Raw genomic sequence first — 26,529 nt, 5'->3', positions numbered from 1 at the left:
TCCCGAGTTTAGGAGAAATACTCACGATGCATCGGTGTTCCTCTAAGGGCAATACTTGAGGCTCGAGAGGGATTCTCTCACCCTGGCCTTCTAGTCCTCGGGGTGTCAGCCTGAGCGGTGTCCCCACTCAGAGGAGATCCTGGCCACAGCCCACTGCGATCCAGAAGAGCTCAAAGGGTCTTTACTAGAATCACTATTTGTAGGATTTGGGAGAATTGACTTTTGTCAGATACTTTTCCAGTCCGGACCAGCTCAGACAATGCAATATTCCAGTACTTTCAACCAGAAAGTACGCAAGCCCAGAAGTTGCAAGGACTTGGGGTCCTGGTATTCCCTTTCTTTGTGGTCACGACCCATATGTTGTGAGTGGTGATGGGTTGTACTTATTATCTCCAAAGTGTAGGACCGTAGGGATCAGGCACACTATTGTGTTCTGGTCCATTGTGTTCCACCTTTTCTATCTTTCATGGTACACCATTATGTATTGTTCTGGTCCAGTGTGTTATTTTGTGGCTCAGGTGGGGAGGAAATCACGCCACGTACCAAGTGGCCTGGAAAGAGAGGGGGTTCCCCACCACAATCTGCCCTGTGACTAACGTTAATTTACCTCGTCCGTAGAGCTGCTGTTTTGTTGCCTTTTGTCTCTATGCCTATAAACAGGGAATGCCTCAGTCCAAGTAGAATTTGAGGGAGACTTTTTGTTTGGTTAGTTCCACAGCATTTTGTTAAATGTGGTTAAGTGGCATTATATACACAGGGATATTTTTGCAGGAATGCAGTTTGTTTAGCCATCCTCCAAACTGCAATGTATAAGACAATATTTAACAGCAAGCATAATATAACAGCAGTCAGTAAGATCACGATAGGCTGTAACACCGGGTTTGGTATTCCAGTTGCCCTTGGAGACCATCCAAACAGGACTTCCCACCAGTGGTGTTCTTGTCCTCCTTTGACACTTTTTAACACTCAGTGTATTTCTTCAACATCTCCGTAGCCTGTGATAATAGTTTTTTATCCAGTCCCTCGTGTTCGTTGTAGAAGGTTGATTAAATCCGGGTGGTGAAGGAGTTGTTTGATTATACTTAGACTCATTCTGATAGGTGTGGGCTGTAGCTGGTGATATAACATGTAATCAAAAGACAAATCGTCATGAATAGTTATTGGTACAGAGAAATGAAAATCACAGCCAACAATCATGGACAGGTTGCATACACATAAGTTGAGCTGATTGGTTATGTTGGAAGCAAGATCAGCTATCAATAAAGATTCACACACTGTTTGCATGCAGACATGTCCTTTTCCAATGTCTATGACAACGCTTTCAGGAATCTCATTTGGGTGGATTTCAAAGTGGCAGATGTTTTGTTCTGTATCTTAACAGATGTCTTCAGCTTCAAGAGTGTTATTTTCTCAAATGAAACCTTGTTGGTGTCTCACAATGCATGCGTTGACACCAACCGTTTGCCACTTTCCTCCTTTTGATGAGACCACGCTCTGTGCTCTAAGGGACAGAGTACAGTTCCATTGTGATTTAGTCCTAATGCAGTGATTGTATATATAGTGCACACCGAAGCATTGCGTATTGTGAGGATGAAGGCAATAATCTTATCACTTTCCATGTGATAAGTGAATTTGATTAATTGCCACCAGGATTGAAACTGCTTTTCAAATTCTGAGGCACTGTCCCAAATCAATTTAGAAGTTTCAGTGGTAGGGTTCCTCCTCCTCCTTCTTTAAGAATGGCTGCTACCATAGGCTGTATCCACAAGTGTGCTCGGATACAACTCAAGGCAAGAGAGGTGTTATCTTGGGTTGCTCTGAGGGCTTTTGCAATTAATTGATGATCATTTTTTTCACTTTCTTCCCAATAAGGTAAAATGTCTGATCAGAGACACTGACTTGCTCCCAAGGCTGATAAAGAGGACTGTAGTGGGCGTTCCAATTTGCTCAGGTCATCGGTAGTAGCTATTCCATACTCCCGATTCTGTCCCCAGTAACGCAGTGATGTCCCATCATATAAGTTGGGATTGTTTATTGTTAAAAGATGGTCCATGTAACCATGCTATGTTGTCAGGAGTGACCGATCATCGTTATTATCTTCATACAGCAAGACCATGGGGACCGGGCAGACTACTGTGTTCTGGTCCGTTGCTCTCCACCTTTTCTACCTTTTGTGTTAGACCATTATGTATCGTTCTGGTCCAGTGTATTATTATGTGGCCCAGACCTTGGAAGAACTGCTCTCTCCTGGGCACTTTCCCAACCAGTCCAGAGCCTCCCTGGCTCTCCCCCACCTCCCCTGCCCTCTCCCCAGCCCAGCAGAGAAGCCCAGTCTGGGCTGGCCCCACAGCAGCGCTGGCCACAGGGTACTGCGGGGTTCTGGGCACTCCCCCCACAGCCCCAGCCCCTCGGAAGGCCACAGCAGCTGCTGGCGGGCAGAGCGGGCTCTCAGCCTCCCCACCAGCCCAGGGCTGGAGCTGGCCCCAAGTGCCAGCAGAGCCCGCTCACTCTCGGGCTCTCCTGCATTCAGCTGCGGGGCATCCCCCGCCCACACTGCCTCTGCCCCGCTCGGCCTCCCCGCCTGCCCTGCTCCCCAGCACAGCACCAGAGTCCTGGGGCTCCTCAGGCAGCTCCCCCACCTCTCCAGTCTCCCTTCCCTGGGCCCGCTGCATCTTCACTGCCTCCCACGGCACGGCACAGTCCTGGTTTGTGGGCACCTGGTTTGGTGCTTTCTCCTGGGGGGACTGAATCTCGGAGGCTGTTTCACCTTCTCAGTCTCCATTCCCTTCCCACCCCAGAGGACATGGAGTGTCCCCATCCTCCCCTGACTACTCCAGATTCCTTTCCACATGGACTGACATCTGCCATCAGTCCCACCATACCTGTGACAGCCTGAGGAGGGTGACAAGGAGGTCCTGCATGATCTCTCCTGCACCTCAAAGTGAATAAGAGAGCCTTCAACTGCTAGGTGTCTGAAAGATCCCAGTGATACCATAACTTTATTCCCCCAAACGCAGGGAGAAAACAAGGTGGAAAGACACTGTCCATTTCCTTGGGTTTGGTTTTAACAGCAACTGAATCAAGGAGACCCCAGCCTTCAGGCACCACACTCGGGACATCGCTTTTTTTGCAGAGGTGCTATTAGGGAGGCAAGAGGTGACACATACTTCTTCAAGGATCACACATGACAGGACAGAGCGTCAAGGGAAGTGCTGTGATCCCAAACAATTACCTCTAAGTATAATTATCAGAGAAAAGAAATACAGAGGTCTTCCTAAAATACTTTCTGCGTACCACACAAAGAAGGGGAAGAGAATTCCTGTTGATGGTGCACGACCCCTTGGATCAGTCTCCACGGGGCATTCTTGAGCTCCTGGTTCCTCATGCTGTAGATGAGAGGGTTCACTGCTGGAGGCACCACAGAGTACATAACAGCCATCACCAGATCCAGGGATGGTGAGGAGATGGAGGGGGGCTTCAGGTAAGCAAAAAATGAAGTGCTGATAAAGAGAGAGACCACGGCCAGGTGAGGGAGGCACGTGGAAAAAGCTTTGTGCCGTCCCTGAACAGAGGGCATCCTCAGCACCGCCCTGAAGATCTGCACATAGGAAACAACAATGAAAACAAAGCACACAGAGAATAAACAGGCACTAAGTACAATAAGCCCAGCTTTCCTGAGATAGACTATGTCTGTGCAGGAGAGCTTGAGGATCTGGGGGATTTCACAGAAGAACTGGTCCAAGGCATTGCCCTGGCAGAGTGGTATGGAAAATGTGTTGGCCGTGTGCAGCACACCATGAACAAACCCACTGCCCCAGGCAGCTGCTGCCATGTGGACACAAGCTCTGCTGCCCAGGAGAGTCCCATAGTGCAGGGGTTTGCAGATGGCCACGTAGCGGTCATAGGCCATGAGGGTGAGAAGATAAAACTCTGCTCCAATCAAGAAGACAAAGAGAAAGACCTGTGCAGCACATCCCCCATAGGAGATGTCTCTGGTGTCCCAGAGGGAATTGGCCATGGCTTTGGGGACAGTGACAGAGATGGAGCCCAGGTCGAGGAGGGAGAGGTTGAGGAGGAAGAAGTACATGGGGGTGTGGAGGCGGTGGTCGCAGGCGATGGCAGTGATGATGAGGCCGTTGCCCAGGAGGGCAGCCAGGTAGATGCCCAGGAAGAGCCAGAAGTGCAAGAGCTGCAGCTCCCGTGTGTCTGCAAATGCCAGCAGGAGGAACTCAGTGATGGAGCTGCTGTTGAACATTTGTTCCCCCTGAACAGAGGGGCCTGTTGAAGGAGGAAAAGTCAGTGAGGAGTTAGGATAGACACCTCTGAGCAGAGCCTGTTCCATATGTTACAATAAGCTCTGTAGGATAATCAAAGAGAGATCAGAGGAATCCAGGTTTCAAAGTGTAGATCTTCAACCTCCACTCCCCAGTTGGACGCCCAGAAGATGGGGTGTCCTTAGCGAAATGTCAGCTTTGTCCCCACCCCATGGACTGCATTACCGAGAGACCCACAGGTGAGAAGGGGGCTGGGGCACCATGGACACATCAGCATGGCAGGACCTGCAGGGTCAGTCACTGAGCTGCTGCTGCAGCCCCATCCCAGAGAACCTGACAACAAGAGCAACAGCAGGAATGGGTGGAGAAGCACAAAGAAATGGCCCAATGGTTCTGCCAAGGCAGGCAAGGCCGGGGAGGGACAGAGGGGCGCTCAGGAGAGTCTCTTCTGCCCGAGCTCTGGCCACAGATGAGGCAGCTGCTGCCCTGGATGCCACATCCTTGAGGGCAGAAGCTCACTGGGCAGGCACACAACCCCCTGGTGTACAGGGACCCAGCTCTGATGGACAGCCCTGGGCACCCCTGGCTGCACACCCACCTGCACACCCCTGCAGTCATCCATTGGACAAACACAGTCCTGCTCCTCTGACGGTGCTGCAGGGAAGCCCTGCTCTGGAGAACACCCTTATCCTCCTCTACACTGCGGTGGCAGTGCCCTGCAGCCCGAGACTTACCGTGCAGAGGGCTGTGAAGCTTTCTCCCACTGTGAGCTCTCAGCTGTCCTCCACTCCCAACTGCCTTTAAGCTCTCTCTGCACTGCTCATCTCATCGTCGTGCCTGAAGCTGTTCCCTCAGCCCTGCTGCGCTTTGCAGAGGAGCTCCTTCTGGGCAGAGCTGTCTCTCTACAGCAGCACCAACTCACCAAGAGCTCCCTCTGTCCCAAGAGCCCGGCCCAGCTCAGCAGCACAGCACCAGCCCAAGGCTTTTTAATGACCCCCCTGGTGGGTTTGGCATGGAGTCCATGAACCTCAGACACTGAGATGAAGTACAAGAAACTTCTCAAGAAACAGAACTTCGATGTCATCTGCAAAACCAACACTTTCTTGGAGTGTTAATGGTCCCACTGAGGACCATTACCAACAAAGCCTCCCCAGGGGCTCGTTGGAGCACAACACTGGAGTCAATAACGACAGATAGGGAAAGGAAAATTAAAGGTGGCTCTGATGATAAGGAAACCTGAACGTGTTACATTGAGCCAAAGGGCCACGCTCGGACCTGCAGCCCCTGGGAAAGGAGATCTCGTCCCTCACCCCATGCTCAGGGCTCTTCCTGGGGCAGTGTGGTGTGGGGATGTGCAATGCTGAGGGCAGGAGTATGGCGTGAGACTTCTGGGTGGGGCAAGGAGGTAATGAGGCCTTACTGAATAAGGTTAAGGTACCTTCTGGTAGGATTTGGTGGCAGAGACAGTAGCCATAGCCATGGTGAAGAAGAGATCATGTCTGGTGGGGGCTTTCAGTGCCCCCTTCTTTCTTTGAAGGCTCTCAATTGTCTTTCATTTTCATCTCAAAATCTCAATTACTGATATATCTTCATCCTCTCTGGCTGTTCCTTGAAAGAGAAAGCCATGGCTTGGTCCTGCCCCACTCTGGCTGCCTGATTGTTCCACAGCACTGCCCTTGCAGTACATTTCCTTCTCTTCTTTTCTAGTCTCAACCTCCCAAGCCACACTTTGTGGCATTCTTCCTCTCTCCTGCTTTTTGACCACCTCGAAGAAAAGCTCCACCATCTCTGAAAACCCCCTTCAAGCAGTTACGGGTTGTGACGGTGATGCTCTGAGCCTCTACTTCCAGGCTGAAGCAGCTTGGGTCCCTCAGCCTCCGCGAACGGGGCAGATGCTTGAGGCCATGAATCCTGTATTGGCAGACCTCCTCTGGACACTCTCCATTCCTCCCCACTTGTCTAGAACAGGAATTCCCAAAGAGGGGCACAATAGTCCAGAGGTGGCCACACAAGGTTTCAGCGGAGCAGGATGACAGCTCCCTTGCTGTGGGTGACCCACACTCCTCCCAAGGCAGCTCCACATACACCTGGCCCTGTTCATGGTGAGCATGCCCTGCCGGCTCCTATGGAACCCCTCGTGGTGCCCAGGCCCTTCTCCTCAGGGTGTCTACTCAGCCAGGCAGGTCCCAGGATGCCCTCCTCTACTGTATTAATCTTCCCCCTGATGCACCACTGGCCTCTTCTCTGTGTAAAATTTCAAAGGTTTTCTGTTGCCCAAATCCCAGAGTTTCTCAAGCCCCCACTGGACTGAAGCTCCCTTTTGTCAGCTGCCAACTTTAATGTGCAGTTGGTCACCCTGATGGTGGTGTCCCTCACAAGGTAACAACCCAGGGAGTTGCAGGGCACTACAGATACTAACAGGTGGTGCTACTTTAGTGCAACTTCTTTCCAATTTAGGATTATCCATAGTGACCATCTCAGAAACAGCTGCAAAGCAAGCAAAGCCAGGGCCAGTGAGGAAAGAGCAAACAGAGGTGGGCTGTTTGTACTGGAAAGTACAAGAAGGATCAAAGGGAAGAAAAGAAGGAGAAAGGAAATGGCAGGTGAAGCTAAGGACTAGATCAAGGCTGTTTTGGGGGTACCTTCCAAGAAGCTCTGGATTTGAGCAGCATGTACTTGTTTGAGACAAGAATGTCCCAGATGACCTGACCAAACCTATGTCTGCCTCACTTCCAGGGTCTTGGAGAGTCTGAGTACTTTCCCTACCATGGTGAAGAGAAGACCTGTGGTGGAAGGAAATGTGCAGTCACTCATGTTGAAGGGACCGCAGAAGCTCTCTAGGCCAATGTCCATCTCACAGCAAGTGCAGCTATTAGATTACACCAGGTTGCTCAGGGATTTATTCATGTTGGCTTTAAAACCTTCCAAGGAAAGACACAGCACAACATCACTGGCCAGCCTGCTCCAGTGCTTCACTCTCTTCATGGGTAAACAGTGTTTCCTCACACACAACAGGGAAGAACCTGGATCTGCCTCCTTGGTGACCTCCTGGTAGTGGTAGGAGGTAGTAATTTTATGTTAAAGCCCCCTAATCTCACAATTGAACAACTTCAGCTCTTTCAGCCTGTCCTACTGACAAGGTCAACCTTACCAATGCATGCCTGAGACATTTAGGGCTCTTCCAATCCCACTGGATTTACAAGCAAGGGACTTCAGGGATGTTGGAATATCATCACCCTCATGCCATCACGTTCTGTGTCGCTCTCATTTGTCACCCTGTTGCAATGCACAGCTGTTGCAGGCTGTAGGGACAGCCTGTTCTGTCTGAACAAGCAGTCACCCACAGTGAAACACTGAGCTGACGATGGTTCAGGCCCTGGTGGCAACAGGACACCACTGTGAGGGTCTGGCTCTGGGGCTACCATGCTTGGTGCTAACCCACATGCAGATGAGGAATTAATGGCTGCAGGAACCAGAGGTAACCATTATCAGAAATTACAGGTTTATCACAGAACTGTTCAAGTTGGGAGGGAGTTTGGGATATCTCTAGATCAGCCTGCTGCTCACAACAGAGTCAACCTTGAATTCACCCCGAGATCCTTCAATTCACTTTGTCCAACAGAATCCTGAAAACCTCTTCTGAGGACTTTGTCAAAGATCATGTAGTTCCAATATCCCTGCCATGGGCAGGGACACCTCCCACTAGAGCAGGAAGCTCAAAACCCTGTCCAACCTTGAGAACCTCTAGGGATGGGGCCTCCAAAACTTCCCTGAGCAATTTGTTCCAGTGCCTCACCACCCTCAAAGTGAAAATTTTCTTCTTAATATTTATTCCAAATCTCACCTTTTCCAGTTTGAAGCCGTTCCCCCTCGTCCTATCACTACATGCCCTTGTAAAAAGTCCCTCTCCAGCTTTCTCCTAACTCTCTCAGCCTGTTTTCAAAGGACAGGTGCTCCAGCCCTCTCATCATCTTTGTGGCCTCCTCTGGACCTATTCCTAACAGGTCATGGGAGAGAGCAGTGGGAATGTCTGGGTCTCTGCCTGGGGAGAGGTGATGAGTCAGCTGAGAAAAAATGAATTAGTGTGCAGAGACACATGGGTGAGGTAGTGGGTGTCTTCTCAAAGGAATCAGGAACATTACAGAAGATGATTGAGGAAGATTAAGGCTTTCTTCAGATGATCACAGCCATGCTCCCATGGGGAACATGCTCCTGTTTCATCTGGGAAGGGATATGAAGGGCAACAAGAAAGGACGCTACAACTCTATCAATGGCAAAGGGAAGGCTTGGGAAAACATGAGACCACAGCTGAATGGGGCGGGAGTCCTGCTGACACAGGACATCGACAAGGCTGAGGGATTTGATGCCCTTTCAACCTCACTCTTTGCTTCTTAGATGAGCCTTCAGTAATCCCAGACCCCTGAGACTAGAGGCAAAGGTCAGATCAAGGATCACTTACCTTTTCACAGAATTGCTGAATGGTTGAGGGTGGAAGAGACTACTAAATGTCATCTGGTCAACACGTTTTCTCCCGCAGCGCCACCTAGACCCAGTTGTCCAGGATCATGTCCAGATGCCTTTTGAATATTATCAAGGATGGAGACTCCACAACCTCTCTGGGAAACCTGTGCCACCCCTCAGTTCAAATACTTTTCCTGATGTTCGGAGCTGTGTTTCAGCTTGTGTGAATTGGCTCTGATCCTGTCACTGAACAGCACTGAAAAAAATCTTAGAATCATAGAACAGCAGGTTGGAAGGGACCTCAAGGGTCATCTGGTCCAACCTTTCTTGGCAAAAGCACAGTGTCAATTAGATGGCCCAGCACCCTGTCCAGCTGAATCTTAAAAGTGTTGTCCTGGTTTGAGGTGAAGCAGAATAGATTTTTTGTTCAGTAACTTCACTTTTGAGCTGAGCCTCTTCTAACTACTGAAATTAACAGCACATTGTGCAGACACTGTTCACCCTCAGAGGGATAAGACCTGTGTTTATGGCTGATGCCCGGGCATGGTATGCAGAGAGGCTCCTGCTTATACCTATTGCTATAACACCCAAGGGCGGCTCACTTTGGTATTTGCCCCATTGGAGGGTCGGAAGCAGAAGAGCGTAAAGGGGTCCCACCTGCGGGGAGGAGCGGACAGGACAGGTGACCCCAAACTGACCAACGGGGGATTCCACCCCATCTGCCTCGTGCTCAGTGTAAAAGCTGAGGGATCAAAGAGTCAGGTCTCTTCCTTCAATAGCCTGTGTCCAAGGAGGAGTCTGTGTTTTCATTTGCCTTTGATCCCGGTCTGTGTGTTCCTGACTCTTGATCTGCAATCCAGTTCCCATCCGTTGCTGAGTCCAGTCTGGAACTTTCCCAGTGCTTGCCAGTGATGTGATCGTCATACTCTGTGCTCCATACAGGTTCTATATACTGAATATATTTCATTGTTTTCTTATTACTAGGATCAAATCTTCTTCCAATTATTTTGTTAAAATAATTTACTTTCTTTTCAAAGCATCAGTTTCTCTCTCTCTCATTCTTCTCTCCCTTGGGAGGGAAGTTAAAGGAGAGCATCTGTCATTTATTTTGGTGGAAGTCCAGCCAAAACCACAACACCAGACTAAACAACCCCAGGTCCCTCAGCCGCCTCTCATAAGACTTGTTTCCTAGACCACTCACAAGCTTCGTTGCCCTTCTCTAGACATGCTCCAGTGCGTCAATGTCCCTCCTGTAGTGAGGGGCCAAAAAATGAACACAGTACTCAAGGTGAGGCCTCAGCAGTGCCGAGAACAGGGGAACAATCACTTCCCCAGTGCTGCTGGCCACACTATTTATGATACAAGCCTGGATGCTGTTGGCCTTCTTGGCTACCTGAGCACGCTGCTGGCTCATACACAGCTGGCTGTACACCAATACCCCCAAGTCTTTTTCGGCCAGGCAGCTTTCCAACCACACTTTGCAAGAACTGTAGCGTTGCATGGGGTTGTTGTGACCTAAGTGCAGGACCCAGCACTTCTCCAGCATCTGATTCCCATGACCTGCCTTCCTGGCCTGTGATGGGGCATTCCCAGGAGAAGAATGTGGGCTGGGGCTTGAGGAAGGCACATTGGCCCATCACGGGGCTCTGAAATCACCTGTGAAGGCAGGAGTGCTGAGTCCATGGGGCAGGGAACCACCCCCCTCCCACAGCAGGGAGAAGACCCAGGGTCCCAGGCTGCCTGTCCCCGTGTTCCTCTCCTGCCCCAATACCAAATGGTGCCATTTGGTGCTCACTACAGCCCCGGTAAGAACCACTTTCTCGTTGTGCCTCCAAAGCATCGTCTGCCCCGAGGGCTGGCACTGTCTGCCCTTCGCCTCTCCCAGCCTCATGGGGGGACACTCCAGTTTGCCCTAATCTGCCCTTCTCGGGGGGTACACAATGGGTGGGAATGGGGATCTCCTTTACAGAGGCACCCCAGGTGTCCTCACTCCCTCAGTCACTCTGCTCATTGCCGTGGTAGAGCCAGAGAGGACCCAGGCGTCTGGGCACTGGCAGGCGAGAGGGGACACGGACACGGGGACACACATACGCAGAGTGTAGCTTTGCTGAAGGGGTTTATTGATCATTAGAAAGGAATGGCCCAGGGCTGCCAGGGGATCAGGTGAGGTCATCCAGGGATGATCATCTCCTCATGCTGCTGGAGGTGAACAGGGCAAGGGTGTCACCACCAGTTCCAGTCCTGAAAGACAGAGCCCAAAATGAGACCCCCACTGTCGGCTGAGACATGAGAGTGTCCTTGTCTGCCACTGTCTCTCTGCAGAGCCCTGGGGAAGGAGCTGGGAATTGGAGCCCTCAACAGACCAAGGAATGGACTTGGCTCTCCTGAGACCATATGGCACCCAGAGTCCCTCGCCCAGTGTGTCTCTACCCTGCAATGCCCCTAAATCTCCCAGAACCCTGCACAGCCCTCATGGTGATCCTTGGGCTGTGTATGGCACCAGAGACCCTGCCTGGCCTGCATGGTGACCCTCTGGGTCTGTAGAGCCCCACTGCGTTCAAGGAAAGGCATGGAGGCAGCTCTGTCCCAGTCACCCTGGGACATGGATCATGGACAGTCCCCTCTCTTTCCCTCTCCCTTAGCCAAGTTCTGCCCAACCCAGAGGGCTCAGGGATCCCACGGGGCTCAGCATCCTTTGTGGGGCTGGAGACACCCTGATGCTGCTCACCTAGACATCAACGTCGACAGCCACACGTCTCTGGCGTTCAAGGTCCACCGCCAGCTCAGCCACAGGAGGCTGGGGAGAAAGGGAGAGTTAGGGACACCCTTGGGTGCACTGGGAGACAGGGGAAAGCAATGGGGTCCTTGGGGAAGATGCCTCCAGTAAGAAATGGGGTACATGAGGTTGTACGGTAGTGCACAGAGAGTAGTGGGGTCATGGGAAAGGGGCCCACTTGGGTACTGGCTGTGTACTGGGGTATCCTGGGGTGTACTGGGTTGTAACGGGAGAGATGGGAATGCAACGGGGGCCCTGGGGAAGGGGGCCTCCCTGAGAAAAAAACTAGGGTGCAGGGGTGTTTTCTGGGGTTCAGTGGTGTGCAGTGGGGTGTAAAGGGGTATACTCAGACACCCTGGAGCTTTGTGGCCATGGGAGAGGAGGGTCCAGGGCCAGCAGAACTTGTGGTACCCACCTCAGACCTCTTCACTCGCCCCAAACTGAACCCGTACTGTAGAGAGAACATGAGACCTCACTCATCAGTGGTCGAAATTGCCCTCCCATTCCCCAGACTGGATGTCCTCCCAGTCAACCCCACTACTTACATCCAGGTTATAACTTCCACTTCCTTCAAAGAATGCCTAGGAAAGGAGAACAAATGGGTGATCTGGATTGGACCTTGGTGGGATTGTGGGTGGGGCACAGGTGTCCCTAGTCTCCCTAGTCCAATGGTGTTCCCCTGCTTGGAGGGGGAAATCCTTTCTGCTTCTCCCAGCTCCATCCCTCAAAGATTCACCTGGGATATATGTTCGTACAGGGACCAGGGGTGGGGATGCAGACAAGGATAGCATGGGGAATTCAGGGCCTGCAAAGAGGATGGGGGTGGGTGTGTGGGGTAAAGGGGTTCAAGTGGAGGCGATAAAGGGACTTCAAGCGAGGTGGTCAGTGTGGGCAGAAAAAGTGGACTGCAGAGGACCAAACCAAGGAGACTGGGAGAGTGTTTGGGAGTGGGGGTTGAAGGAAGGCGATCTGGGGACACGACGGCAGTGGACAAGATGAAAGCAAAAGACTGAGGGGAAAGAATGAAAGCAAGGCTTTGGGAATGATCAAAGGGAAGGGCATTTGGGGACTCTAGAAAGGACACTGAGGAGATCTAAGGAGGTGATAACTGAGGGTTCAAAAAGGATGGGATGAGGAGGCCCAAAAGGGGTAGATGTGGGGGCACGAAGACAAGAAACAGGAGGGGGCCCTCAGAGGGGTTTGCAGTGGACCCTCCAAGGATGGGACGGGTCTGACCACTCATTGAGGAACTCAGGCTCTGGGCACCAGAAGCTTAGATGCAGGGAAAGTGGAGAGAACAGACAGAGTTGTGGGAGGCAGAAAGCTGCATTGCTTTGGGCTCGAGGTGCATGGAAGGCTGGAAGAGCTCCTTGCTTGGGAAAGGGAGAGGCCAAGCTCACCACTACAATGTCATTCTGCAGGACAGCAGATGTCCTGCTGCCAGGACCCATCCTCAGCTTCGAGCCCCTCCCTGTGGCATTGGGGACTCACCTCAGCATCGTCAGGGGTGCACAGCAGGATGGTGAAGAGGAGGGCGACGCTGAGCACTGCGACCTTCATCTTTCTCTGCAGTGTGGTGAGTCCTGGTTGAAGGCGGAGAAGATGAGGGGCAGATTTATCCCTGCCCAGACTCCTCCTTGCCCCTCCCAGCCCCGAGAGTCACCAGGGCAAAGCCAGGCTTGGCAGAGACACCAGCCCTGGCAACAAGCCCAGCCCTGGTACATATTGACCACCGCCTCCGGCACCGATCCAGCCACCTTCCCCGGCATCACTCCAGCTTCCCGCCCGGGTCAGCTACACAGGGAACTGCTCAGGCATCAGCGGGTGGTGAGGGCAGTGAGCCCCTGACAGCTGCACACCCTACGGAGGACAACCAGGGGCATGGGCAATGGGGACAGCTGGGTGACTGGCATATTCAGTCACTGGAGACAATGGGGAGCACGGGTGAGTGTGTTGGGTCCTGGGAGTTGAGGGCTGAGCTTGGGGGAAGTGCCTGAGTACTCGCAGTGCCCAGCTCCACCCCACCCCATTCTCCTTGCATTGCAGGCCCCAAACCGGTACAGTTCCCAGCCACGGCCTCTCCAGAGCAAAGAACAGAGGGGAAAATCCCGTGCCCTCCAGACAGCAGACTCCAGACAACAGACAGTCCCACTCTGCAGAGCTGTCCCTGCACTGTGGGTCCCAGTGGCCCCGTCCCCGGCACGGCTCTGGTTACAGCATTGTCCCTGGCTGGAATTTGGCCACAGCTCACCAGAGGCCCTTGTCCTCACAGAGTGTCCCTTCCATGCCCTTGTCATCTGTGCAGCCCAGTGCTGTCACTGAGCAGGATGTGGCCGTTCAAAGGGACATGATGAAGGAGGTACTTGTGCCCGGGCAGCCACCCGCAGCTAATTGTGGGGACAGAGCTCTCCTGGCAAGAGGAGGGATGTTTGTCCCCACAGCATCACTGATAAGGTCTGTTTGCCCAGCGCCCATGGCACCAGGAGCCCCATCAGCAAGCTTGGTGCTTCACAAGAGGGCCCAACTGGGGGGAGTCGGGGGGGATAAAGCAGCCTGGATGCCGGGGCTCCCTCCAGCCCTGGCAGCGGGCAGAGCCCGCAGAGGAGGGCAATGCCAGGTGTACCGGGGAGAAGCACATCCTGGGGGTCCCCACACACTGGACCCCAGAGGTTTCATCCTGGGGGAGCAGCCTGACACCCGGGGTGTAGCTGTCCTTCGTCAAAGCCTGGTGAGAGTGGAGTCCTGCAGGAGTGAGGCTTAGAGCTGATTGGGTGATGGAGCAAGACGTAACCGTGGGGAAAACACGGCCCTCACTGTCCATCTGTCCCCACTGACACGCTTCCAGCGCTGCAGAGCGGCCTCTCCCCTCTCCTTCTACCCCCATCCCTTCTCCTCCCCTTTCGTTCCTGCCTCTGTTGGTCTCCCTCTCCCTCCCTGCCTCCATCCCTGGGGTTCCTCCAATGGGGCAGGGGAAGATGCATCTCCAAATGCTGGAGGGGAGAGCTGGGGTGATTGCTCAAGCTCCAAACCTATATACATGTTCAAGATGAATGGATGAACCAAGTGTTTCCACCAAAGCAGCAGTGCATGAACGTTTCTTTTCCCTCTTTTACAGAGGGAAAACACACCTTTCCCTCTGTAAAACAACGGGATACCTCGCTGCAGGTCAAAGCCTGAGGACAGCAACTGTACTACAACTTAATTTGGAAAACAAATGTGAGACAAATTCCACTGCCTCACAGAAGTGACTGCAGGAAAAACAGAGAAACCTCCACAATTGCTCTCAGCCCTGCTCAGAGAAGGTTGAGGGAGACAGCACAAGTAGGAGAAGCTACACTTTAGACCAACCTTGTAAAGTCTCTTGTCCACCTCTTTGTCAAGCTGGCAACCTCGTGACATTACACTTTTCCAATAGGCTACTCTTACCTAAACATGACCGCGTCCTTTTAGGTGTCATTAAACAGCAGATGGGATTTTCCTGAACAGCACCTTTAAGGTTCAGTGCCCATCAAATGCCATCCACCTGATTTGAATTGAACTCAAAGGCAGCCCTGACCTCTCCTAAGTCAGTATTTCTCAAGTATAAAAGTGCATCAGTTCTATTCAAAAGAGCTTTAGAATACTTCAGTTCTTTTCAAAATAGCTTCAGAATACAAATAACATCACAATATATTTAAAGACGATAAATAATTCAACACTCGGTCACTGAGCTATCTGATAAGTAACACAAAAAGCAGAAGCAGTCAAAATGAAAATCTTCCAGGTGACTGACTGCTCTTCAGGCAATTTCCAAAGCAAATATTCAAGTCAGTTGCCTTAAATCTTTTCACAGCTGATCCACAGCAGATCTCTTATTTATAGTTAGTGTCCCGTAAATATAGAACCGTACCCATAAGCCTTAATAATGACAGAGAATGTCATGGAAGAATCTGAGCCATTCACAGTTCTCGTGAACCACTTATCAGTGTATTTCTATTTATCCCTTTTCACGTGGATAAAACAACACAGTCTTTCTTCAGTTGTGGCAGGAGTCAGTATCATCATGGGACATGGAACAAAACCAGCGACAGCTTGAATTCACTGAAACTCAGGCAAACCTCCCACTAAACCTAAACCAGATTTTGACCACCAGCCTTTGATTCCCAGCTTGTGCCTCATAAAAATAAATTAGCCTCACTCGCTCACAGACAGAGGACTCAAATAGAGCACTCTTTTACTTTCAGACCGGTGACAGGGACTGCTGGATGGTTTTGGAAGGGCAATTGGGAAGCACAGCGCGGTAGCTTGAATTAGTGGCACACAAAACTCAGAGGATGAGTTTGCAGAGGAACATGTCCGCCTTACAAAGTATCCATGGATGTGCTGTCATAACGTTGATGTCCCATGAACTCAGTAGGGGCCCGGAGTCCAATGCCTTCAATGCTGCTGTGGCTCAGTGCAGCTGGTGGGTTTGATGGTCATTCCATGAGGTTACTTCTGACCATCAGCTACACAAAGAGGCAACTGAATACATGCTGCATCTCCTGACTGAGACCTTAATGGCCTCCCAGTGCTAGCTCACACCACCAGGAAAAATGCTGGTCTTCCTGGGATGCAGAAATCCATAAATGCCTGTCCTTTTGTCTCTCTCTCCATCCAGTTGTGTGCATCTACAGGAGGCAAAACAGGGGTGTCTGAACTTGTTGATCCAAAATACGCCCATCTTCATTAGGAGGATGTCCCTGCTGACAGAGGCACCAGCTATTCCCTCTGCTGTTTGGGGCAGTTGCATCCTTGAAGGGAGCAGTGATGGCCGATCCCGTGCGGGTCACAACTGGAAAGAATGGTGCATTGATACCACATTGCTGGAGAAGGTCTTGCTTGGCTTATGCGAGCCAGGCCAGCAGCTTCACCCAGCGGCCCTCCCCACTGAGAGGGGAGAGCTGAACCACTTGTGTACAACCGCACACTGCCCCTGCCCCACACTGGCCAGAGGGTGCTGTGCAGGGCCCCTGGGATGGTGATGTGTGGGCCAGGGGTGCTGTGAAGGAACCCCCCCGAAAGCTGGAGAAAGCTACAGGGCAGGCAGGGGGGAGAGGGAAAGGGAGGCAGTGCCCCTGGGGAGACAGCTCCAGCCCCCAGGCAAACATCCCTCCTCTTGCCAGGAGAGCTCTGTCCCCACAATTAGCTGTGGGTGGCTGCCCGGGCACAAGGGCCTCCTTCATCGTGTCCCTTTGAACAGCCACATCCTGCTCAGTGACAGCACTGGGCTGGGCAGAGGACGAGGGCATGGAAGGGACACTGTGAGGACAAGGGCCTCTGGTGAGCTGTGGCCAAGTCCCAGCCAGGGACAAGGCTGGAGCCAGAGCCTTGTTTGGGACAGGGCCACTGGGACCCACTGTGTGGGGGCAGTTCTGCATAGTTGGACCCATGCTGTCTGGAGGGCACGGGATTTTTCCCTCTGTTCTGTGCTCTGGGGAGCCTGTGGCTGGGAACTGTACCAGTTTGGGGCCACAGTGCAAGGGGAATGGAGTGGGCTGGAGCTGGGCACTGTGAGTACCCAGTACTTCCCCCAAGCTCAACCCTCATCTCCGGGGGCCCAGCATTCACCAGTGCTCCCCATTGCCTCCAGGGACTGAAGATCCCATTCTCCTGGCTGTCCCCGTTTCCACAATTGTCCTCCCACCACTCAGTGTTCCCTAATCCCGGGGATCCCCGGTACTCCAAGGAGAGGGTCAGTCCCAGCCCCGCGTTCACCCGAAGGGGCTGGATAGCACTCAGAGAGAAGTCTACTCAGAGACCACTGGTTTGAGGCTGGAGGCATCTCTGGGAGAGTCCCAGAGGGAAAGACTGGCCCAGGAGGCAGGCGACACTGGGAGATGGCAGTGCTGGGAGGTGAGGGGCACTGGGAGATGGGGGGAGGTCTGTGTTTGGGGAGCTGTTGGAGCATGGTTTTGTGTTGGAGCAGTGGGTCGTCACCATAGTATGTCCAGCTGTCAGTGGCACACTGCCCACCCCCCCATCTCCCCCTGCTGATGCCTGAGCAGTTCCCTGTGCAGCTGCTCGAGGTGGGAAGGTGGAGTGATGCCAGGGAAAGTGGCGGGATCTATGCCGGAGGCGGGGGTTGACTCTCTGCCGGGGCTGGGCTTGTTGCCAGGGCTGGTGTCTCTGCCAATCCTGGCTTTGTCCTGGGGGCTCTCGGGGCTGGGAGGGGCAAGGAGGAGTTTGGACAGGGATAAATCTGCCCCTCACCTTCTCGGGCTTCACCCAGGACTCACCACATCGCAGAAGAAGATGAAGGTCGCAGTGTTCAGCGTGGCCCTCCTCTTCACCATCCTGCTGTGCACCCCGGAAGATGCTCAGGTGAGTCCTCAATGCAACAGGGAGGGACTCAAGGCTGAGGATAGGTCTTCATTGCAGGTCATCAGATCCCACCGGTTTCTTGTCCTGGTGCCCCCACATCTCCCCTTTTTGGTGCTCCTCATCCCATCCTTTTGTAACCCTCCAACATCACCTCCCTGGGATCTCCTCTGTGTTCTATCAAGGGTCCCTAAACACCATTCTGTCAATTGTTCCTATTGCTTTTCTTTCTGTCGTTCCCCTCCGTCCTTTGCCTTTCATCCTGTCCACTGTAGTAGTTTCCACTGATCACCTTCCTTGAACCCCCACTCCCAAACACTCTCCCATTCCTCATGTTTTGATCCTCTGCATTGCTCTCCCTTCTTCCCCCACCTACCACCTTGCTTGAAGTCTCTGTATCCCCTCCACTTGAAGTCCTTTATGCGTTACTTCCATTCCACGTGTTCCTGTCCATTCAACACCCCCAGCCCAGTCCCTCTGGGGTCCACTAATTCACCCCAGTGCCCCGTCTTTGGGTCCTCCCCACCCCCATCCTCTTTGGTTGCCTTGAATTCCCCACACTATCCTTATCTCCATCCCCGCCCCTGGTCCCTGAGTGAACAGCCATCCCAGGTGAAACTTGGAGGAATGGAGCTGGGAGGAGCAGAAGGGATGGACCAGACCAGGAGGAAGCTGTGGGCCTGGGGGAACTGGGGACACCTGTGCCCCACTCACAGTCCCACCAAGGTCCAATCCAGACCACCCATTCACTCTCCTTTCTTAGGCGTTCTTTGAGGCAAGTGGAAGTTATGACCTGGATGTAAGTAATGGGGTTGACTTTGAGGACATCCAGTCTGAGGAACGGGAGGGCAATTTCGCCCTCCCGTTCCTTGCTCGGACCAAGGACATCCCAGTGACCAGTGAGGTCTCATGTTCTCTCTACAGTACGGGTATAGTTTTGGGCGAGTGAAGAGGTCTGAGGTAGGTACCACGAGTTCTGCTGGCCCTGGACCCTCTCCTCCCAGGGCCACAAAACTCCAGGGTGTCCAAACATAGCCCTGTACACTCCGCTGCACCCCACTGAACCCCGGAAAACACCCCTGCACCCCAGTCTTTTCCCAGGGAGGCCCCCTTCCCCAGGGCCCCCACTACATTCCCATCCCTCTCATTACATTCCAGTACACCTCAGGATGCCCCAGTACACAGCCAGCACCCAAGTGGGCCCCTTCCCCAGACCCCCACTGCACACTGTGCACCCCCATACAAATTCATGTATTCCATTCCTACCCAGGGGCACCTTCCCCAAGGACCCCATTGCTTTCCCCTGTCTCCCAGTGCACCCAAGGGTGTCCCTAACTCTCCCTTTCTCCCCAGCCTCCTGTGGCTGAGCAGGTGGTAGACTTGGTGCGCCAGAGACGTGTGGCTGTCGACGTTGATGTCTAGGTGAGCAGCATCAGGGTGTCTCCAGCCCCACAAAGGATGCTGAGCCCCATGGGATCCTTGAGCCCTCTGGGTTGGGCAGAACTTGGGTATGGGAGAGCGGAAGCGAGGGGACTGCCCATGATCCATGTTCCAGTGTTAGAGGGACAGAGGTCATCCCATGCCCTGGGGCATCCCAAGGCAATGACACACTGGGCAACGGGCTCTGGTTGCGATATGTTTCTCAGGAGAGCCCCATCTGGTCCTTGGGCTGTTGAGCGCTTCAGCTCCCTTCTCCTTCCCCAGCTCTCTGCAGAGAGGGATCATGGCAGACAAGGTCACTGTCATGTCTCAGCCGACAGTGGGGGTCTCATTTGGGGCTCTGTCTTTCAGGACAGGAACTGGTGGTGACACCCTTGCCCTGTTCACCTCCAGCAGCATGACCATGAGTTCTTCTCTGGATGACCCCACCTGATCCCCTGGGAGCCCAGGGCTATTCCCCCCTAATGATCAATAAATCCCTTCAGCAAAGCTACACGCTGCATGTGTGTGTCCGTGTCCGTGTCCCCTCTCGCCTGCCAGTGCCCAGACGCCTGGGTCCTCTCTGGCTGTACCACAGCAGTGAGCAGAGTGACTGAGGGAGTGTGGACACCTGGGGTGTCTCTGTAGAGGAGATCCCCTTCCACCCACCGTGTGCCCCCATAAAAAGGCAGATTAGGGCAAACTAGAGTGTCCCCCCATGAAGCTGGGAGAGGCGAAGGGCAGACGGTGCCAGCCCTCGGGGCAGCCGGTGCTTTGGAGGCTGTTACACCCCACTCTCGAGAGAGGGGGGGAAGTGACTCAGATTTGCAAATCCCCAGTGGTGTGGAGTAAGGTGAGACAACTCTCAGGGTCCATACAGAAACATTTATTAGATTCCCACAGTGATTAATATATGTCTTTACTAGGTCTCCTATAATGGGTTAGGTATATGACAAATTATGGCTAACGGTAAAACAATGTATTTCAAGTGGCAAAGTGCGCCTTGCGTGATGTACTTAACTTTAAAAGAAGAAGGGAAAAGAAAGAGAAACAGAGGGATAGAGAAAAAGAGAGAGAGAGAAGGAGATCACTGGATCTGGTTCCAGCATTTGTCCAGCCAACAGGGGTCTCTGGGTTGTAGAAGCGCCCCTCTGTGGATCCCCAAGGAAAATCGTCTCCCTAGGGGCCCTTATTTTCCCCTTTTATGTTCTCAGTATCAGTATGACCTGTGCCGCTGTTACGGTGCTCAGGTTTCTCTCCCCACCAGGTGACACATAACATGATTTGGGTGGAGAGAAGAGTCCTATAGTCATGTATGTTTAGCACGATCTCGATAATCTTCATGAGCATATGTTGGGGTGTGAAGTTTAATATGCATTTTGTGGATAATGAGGCAAAGGTCATTCATCAGACACGATGGCCCCGAAAACAGAGAACTAACAATCTTCACAAGTTGAGCAGAAAGCCCTGTCTTCACAAGACTTCCCCACACACAGATGAACTCTGCGTTATCGAGATGAGTTTTTTTCTCCTGAGTGACACAAGAGGGAAGCAAGTGTTAGCCATATCAGTTCTTTGAGCACAAGGCCTCCATTATCCAGACTCCACATTATCCACCCCTTGGCTACAGCCATATCTCAAGGTACTTGAGAGTGTTTGTTCCTCAGTGAGGCTCAGAGGGCCTCCCCTGTCTTTGGTCTCTCACCATTTGTTTCAGGGAATTTACAAGTCATCTCCTACAGTGATGAGTGGCAGCGTGACTTCATTCAGGCCATGATAGTCCACTGTTAGCCTCCACTCTCCATTAGATTTTCGCACTGGCCATATGGGACCATTAAAGGGTGAGTGGGTCTTGCTGATGACTGCTTGAGTCTCTAGTTGACAAATCAGCTTATGGATGGGAATCCGAGAGTCTTGGTTAGTGCCATATTGCAGCTGATGCACCGTTGTTGTACTGATTAGCACCTGTGTCCCATGCCAGCTCCTTGCAAAGATTAACCCTATCCCCACCAGACCGAGGACAATGGTACTGCAGAGCTCTGGGCATGCACACCACAGCCCCAGCCCCGCCGAAGGGCACAGGAACTTGTCGGGGCCAGAGAGAAGGGTTGCCAGTGTCCTCATCAGCCCCGGGGCTAGAGGCTGGACATTGCCTGAGCACTGTAGGACACTGACACTCTTGACCTATTCTCCTGTGCAGGGTATCCTCATCCCCACCCACATAAGGCCCCTGTCTGACAGACCCCTCTCCAGCGCAGCACAAGAATCCTGGTCCTAGGGCTCCTCAGGCAGCTCCTGCTACCCAGTGGCAGGACAGTTTGCCCTGAGCTGGTGCAGTCAGAAACATGGTTTTCTTTCTCGTTCATTCCTGCTCCGCACACAGTCTGCCCTGATCTTCTCTTGAGATGTCCCTGTTCCCCAGAGAGCCTTTGCCCAGGTGAATGCATCTGAGCTGGCCTGACCGGCTGTTCTGATGCTCTGCCGAGCGAGGTGGCTGTGGTGCCCTGGGACTATGGGGTGGCTACCTATTGGCTGTGCTGGTCAAGCTGGAAGCAGAGTCAGAGAGACAGGGGTCATTGCATGTGAGAATGCTCTCCCTGGGGACCTGTGGCTGTGCAGGTGCTCGGAGCAATCGTGGGGCTTTTCAGAAAGTCACAATGCGTTCACATGTGTCCCTAGATCCAGGCTGTGGCTCTTCATTGGAGGTGATGTGAATCCCACTCCAGGCTCTCTTCCCTGCACCCGCTGTGCCTCCCCTGCCTCTCTTGGGATTGCAGAGCCATCAATAGCCTGTGTATTCTTTGGTTTAGCCCTTTACTTTTCGGAGACTCCACTTGGCTTTTGGAAGTTGCATTTGCTGCCCACCCCCCGGCAAAGGGTGTCTGTGAATATGCCCTGTGCTCTCCTGGCGGGAGACAGGACGATGGGCAACAGTCAGCAGCGCTGTTACATGTGGGACAGTCATGAGCAGATGCGTACTGCCCATTCACCATCTCCAGTGGCACTGTGCGACCACAACTGTGGGCTGAGTCAAGCCTTCCCTCCCTAACACATCGTCCAATGAGCTCATCTCCATGAGCCCATGGAGACCCCAAGCACAGCATCAGACCCTTTTAGCGTGCAATTCCTTGTGGGTATTCCTGACTCCAGCTAAAGGAAGAAGATCTCAGTCTTTGGACAGTGCACTGAGGACATCCCCTTTTATTAGCGGCTACATGGGAGGCCAACTCTGACATAGCAATCGACACTTTGAAAGAAGGCCTCTGGGTCAGATAGAGTGGGTCGGTGCCACTGGAGAAGTGGGATAAATTCAATTATTTGTGTACAGACACAATAATCACAGGACAAATGTGTGAGGCATGTAAGCTGCCTGAGAATAACTGGCAATTACTTGTGAAGAGAGATGGGTGGCTCAGTCCTGCTGAAATACGACCAAGGGAATCAGTCTCCTCAGGGCATCCTTGAGCTCCTGGTTCCTCATGCTGTAGATGAGGGGGTTCACTGCTGGAGGCACTACTGAGTACAGAACTGCCACCACCAGGTCCAGGGATGGGAAGCAGATGGAGGGGGCTTCAGGTAGGCAAACATGGCAGTGCTGGGAAAGAGGGACACGACAGCCAGGTGAAGGAGGCACATGGAAAAGGCTTTGTGCGGTCCCTGCTCCGAGGGCATCCTCAGCACGGCCCTGAAGATCTCCACATAGGAGAACACAATGAAAATAAAAACACACAAAGAATAAACAGGCACTAAGTAAAAAAAGCCCAGCTTTCCTGCGATAGTGTGCCTCTGAGCAGGAGAGCCTGAGGATCTGGGCAACTTCACAGAAGAACTGCTCTAGGCTATTGTCTTTGCAGAAAGGTATTGAAAATGTATTGGCAGTGTGCAGGAGAGCGTGGAGGGAACCACTGCTCCAGGCAGCTGCTGCCACGTGGACACAAGCTCTGCTGCCCTTCACTGCCTCCCACAGCATGGCAGAGTCCTCGTTTGTGGGCACTTGACTTTAGTGCTTTCTCCTGAGGGGACTTAATTTCAGAGGGTGTTTTTCCTTCTCAGTCTCCATTCCCTTCCCACCCCAGAGCACATGGAGTGTCCCCATCCTCCCCTGACCACTCCAGATTCCTTTCCACATGGACTGACATCTGCCATCAGCCCCATCACCTGTGACAGCCTGAGGAAGGTGACCAGGCACTTTTTGACTATTTCCGCTGCCCCTGGACACCAAGAAGAGAGCCTTTAATTAAGTGCTTGGTATCTAACAGAACGCAGTTATACCATGAGTTTATTCCCCCCCCCCCAAAAAAAGGAAAAGGTGCAAAACACTTGGAAAGGTCAGTTCCTCGGGTTTGTTCTTAACCACAACTGTAGAGAACCCAGCCTTCAGGCGCCACGCTCAGGACATCCCCTTTTATTGCAGAGATCCTATTAGGGAGGCAAGAGATGACACACAGTTCTTCAAGAGTCAGACGCAACAGGACACAGTCGCAAGTGAAGGATTATGAACCCAAGCAATTACCTCTAAGCATGATTACCAGAAAGCGGGGGGGGGGAGGGGCTGGGAATTAGAGGCCACGTGTAAAATACATCCTGGGAAACGTGCAGAGAAGGGGAGGCAAATTATTTTTAATGGTGTGTTAATGGTGCCAGATCCATGGGATCACTTTCCTCAGGGCATCCTTGAGCTCCTTGTTCCTCATGCCGTAGATGAGGGGGTTCAATGCTGGAGGTAGCACTGAGTACAGAAATGATATCACTAAATCCAGGGCTGGGAAGGAGATGGAGGGGGGCTTCAGGTAAGCAAAGAATGAAGTGCTGATGAAGAGGGAGACCACGGCCAGGTGAGGGAGGCACGTGGAAAAGGCTTTGTGCCGTCCCTGCTCTGAGGGCATCCTCAGCACCGCCCTGAAGATCTGCACATAGGACACCACAATGAAAACAAAGCACACAGAGAAGAAACAGGCGCTAAGAACAATAAGACCAACTTCCCTGAGGTAGTCTGAGTCTGAGCAGGAGAGCTTGAGGATCTGGGGGATTTCACAGAAGAACTGGTCCAAGGCATTGCCCTGGCAGAGAGGTAGTGAAAATGTATGTGCAGTGTGCAGCAGAGCATTGAGAAACCCACCGCCCCAGGCAGCTGCTGCCATGTGGACACAAGCTCTGCTGCTCAGGAGGGTCCCATAGTGCAGGGGTTTGCAGATGGCCACGTAGCGGTCATAGGCCATGACAGTGAGAAGAAAATATTCTGCTGAGATCAAAAATAGAAATAGAAATACCTGTGCAGCACATCCCCCATAGGAGATGGCCCTGGTGTCCCAGAGGGAATTGGCCATGGCTTTAGGGACAGTGGTGGAGACGGAGCCCAGGTCGAGGAGGGAGAGGTTGAGGAGGAAGAAGTACATGGGGGTGTGGAGGCGGTGGTTGCAGGCGATGGCAGTGATGATGAGGCCGTTGCCCAGGAGGGCAGCCAGGTAGATGCCCAGGAAGAGCCAGAAGTGCAAGAGCTGCAGCTCCCGTGTGTCTGCGAATGCCAGCAGGAGGAACTGGGTGATGGAGCTGCTGTTGGACATTTGTTCCCCCTGAACAGAGGGGCCTGTTGAAGGAGGAAAAGATAGTGAGGAGTTAGGACAGACACCTCTGAGCAGAATTTGTTCCACATCACAGTAAGGTCCCCCAACTGAACTCTGTCCTTCCAGGAAGACGTTTGTGCAGATCCTGGTGTGATCCTGGTTTGTGTGGGCTGAGGTTGCAGTGGGGAGAAGGGGACTCTGCTGTGGGCTCCAGAGGAGTCAGTCGTGCTGTGCAGCAATGGGCAGACAGGAACCAGGAGTGATCGCAGCTTGAACCTATCGCTGATATAAAAGAGCTTTTGACCATTGTCACTTCCAGTTCCCCTGGCGGCAGAACACAGATGTGGGTTGGATTTCTTTGTTTATTTTGCTCCTGTTACCCCTGTCCCACCGGAGGAGTCATTTCTGAAGACAAAAATCCCTGGCATATTTATTACACTACAAGCGCTATTTTGCGAGTCCTGGGAGGCATCTAGGACAGAGCCTTAGTGCAGCAGGAGGAGAATCGGTCTCTCCATCCATCTGTCCATCTCATCTCAGCTCAGCTGAAGGAAGTTGAAGAAAAGCTCAGCTGCTTTTTCTTGCACCTCTTTGCTCTGGAGGATGACCACAGAGAGATCAGAGGAATCCAGGTTTCAAAGTGCAGATCTTCAACCTCCCCTCCCCAGTGAAGAGCTGTGAGCTTTTGGACACCCAGAAGATGGGGTGTCCTTAAAGAAATGTCAGCTTTATCCCCACACCATGGAATGCATTGCCAAGAGACCCACAGGTTGGAAGGGGGCTTGGGCACCATGGACACATCAGCATGGCAGGACCTGCAGGGTCAGTCACTGAGCTGCTGCTGCAGCCTCATCACAAATAAACTGAAAACGAGAGCAACAGCAACAGCAGGGATGGGTGAAGCAAGGAGAAATGGCCCAATGGGTCTGCCAAGGCAGGCAAGGCCGGGGAGGGACAGAGGGGCGCTCAGGAGAGTCTCTTCTGCCCGAGCTCTGGCCACAGATGAGGCAGCTGCTGCCCTGGATGCCACATCCTTGAGGGCAGAAGCTCACTGGGCAGGCACACAGCCCCCCGGGGCACAGGGACCCTGCTCTGAAGGACAGCCCTGGGCACCCCTGGCTGCACACCCGCCTGCACACCCCTGCAGCCATCCCCAGGACAAGGCAGTCCTGCTCCTCTGACGGTGCTGCAGGGAAGCCCTGCTCTGGAGAACACCCTTATCTTCTACACTGCGGTGGCAGTGCCCTGCAGCCCGAGACTTACCGTGCAGAGGGCTGTGAAGCTTTCTCCCACTGTGAGCTCTCAGCTGTCTTCCACTCCCAACTGCCTTTAAGCTCTCTCTGCACTGCTCATCTCATCGTCGTGCCTGAAGCTGTTCCCTCAGCCCTGCTGCGCTTTGCAGAGGAGCTGCTCCTGGGCAGAGCTGTCTCTCTACAGCAGCACCAACTCACCAAGAGCTCCCTCTGTCCCAAGAGCCCGGCCCAGCTCAGCAGCACAGCACCAGCCCAAGGCATTTTAATGACCACTCTGGTGGGTTTGAGACACAGTCTATGAACCTCAGAAACTGAGAGGAATTTGAAGAAACCTCTCAAGAAGCCACACTCGGATGAAATCTGCAAACCCAACACTTTCTTGGAGTGTTAATGGGTCCCACTGAGGACCATTACCAACAAAGCCTCCCCAGGGGCTCGTTGGA

The 26,529-nt window shown here is 52.8% G+C and overlaps 1 protein-coding gene across 1 annotated transcript; it reads right to left on the bottom strand.

Annotated features, from left to right (window-relative positions):
* Positions 1–3,274: 3,274 nt before the first annotated feature.
* On the bottom strand, positions 3,275–24,833 carry LOC309683953 (olfactory receptor 14A16-like; the record flags this gene model as incomplete). Its single annotated transcript, XM_082499923.1, has 2 exons — positions 3,275–3,961; positions 24,540–24,833. The coding sequence occupies 2 exons, from the start codon at positions 24,831–24,833 to the stop codon at positions 3,275–3,277; spliced, it is 981 nt and encodes a 326-aa protein (XP_082356049.1).
* Positions 24,834–26,529: the final 1,696 nt, after the last annotated feature.

Source organism: Vanellus vanellus (assembly GCF_965231255.1).
Source record: "Vanellus vanellus genome assembly, contig: HAP1_SCAFFOLD_35, whole genome shotgun sequence".
Lineage (NCBI taxonomy): Eukaryota > Metazoa > Chordata > Aves > Charadriiformes > Charadriidae > Vanellus > Vanellus vanellus.
Note: the sequence above shows the minus strand (reverse complement) of the source record. Positions and strands in the feature narration are given on the sequence as shown.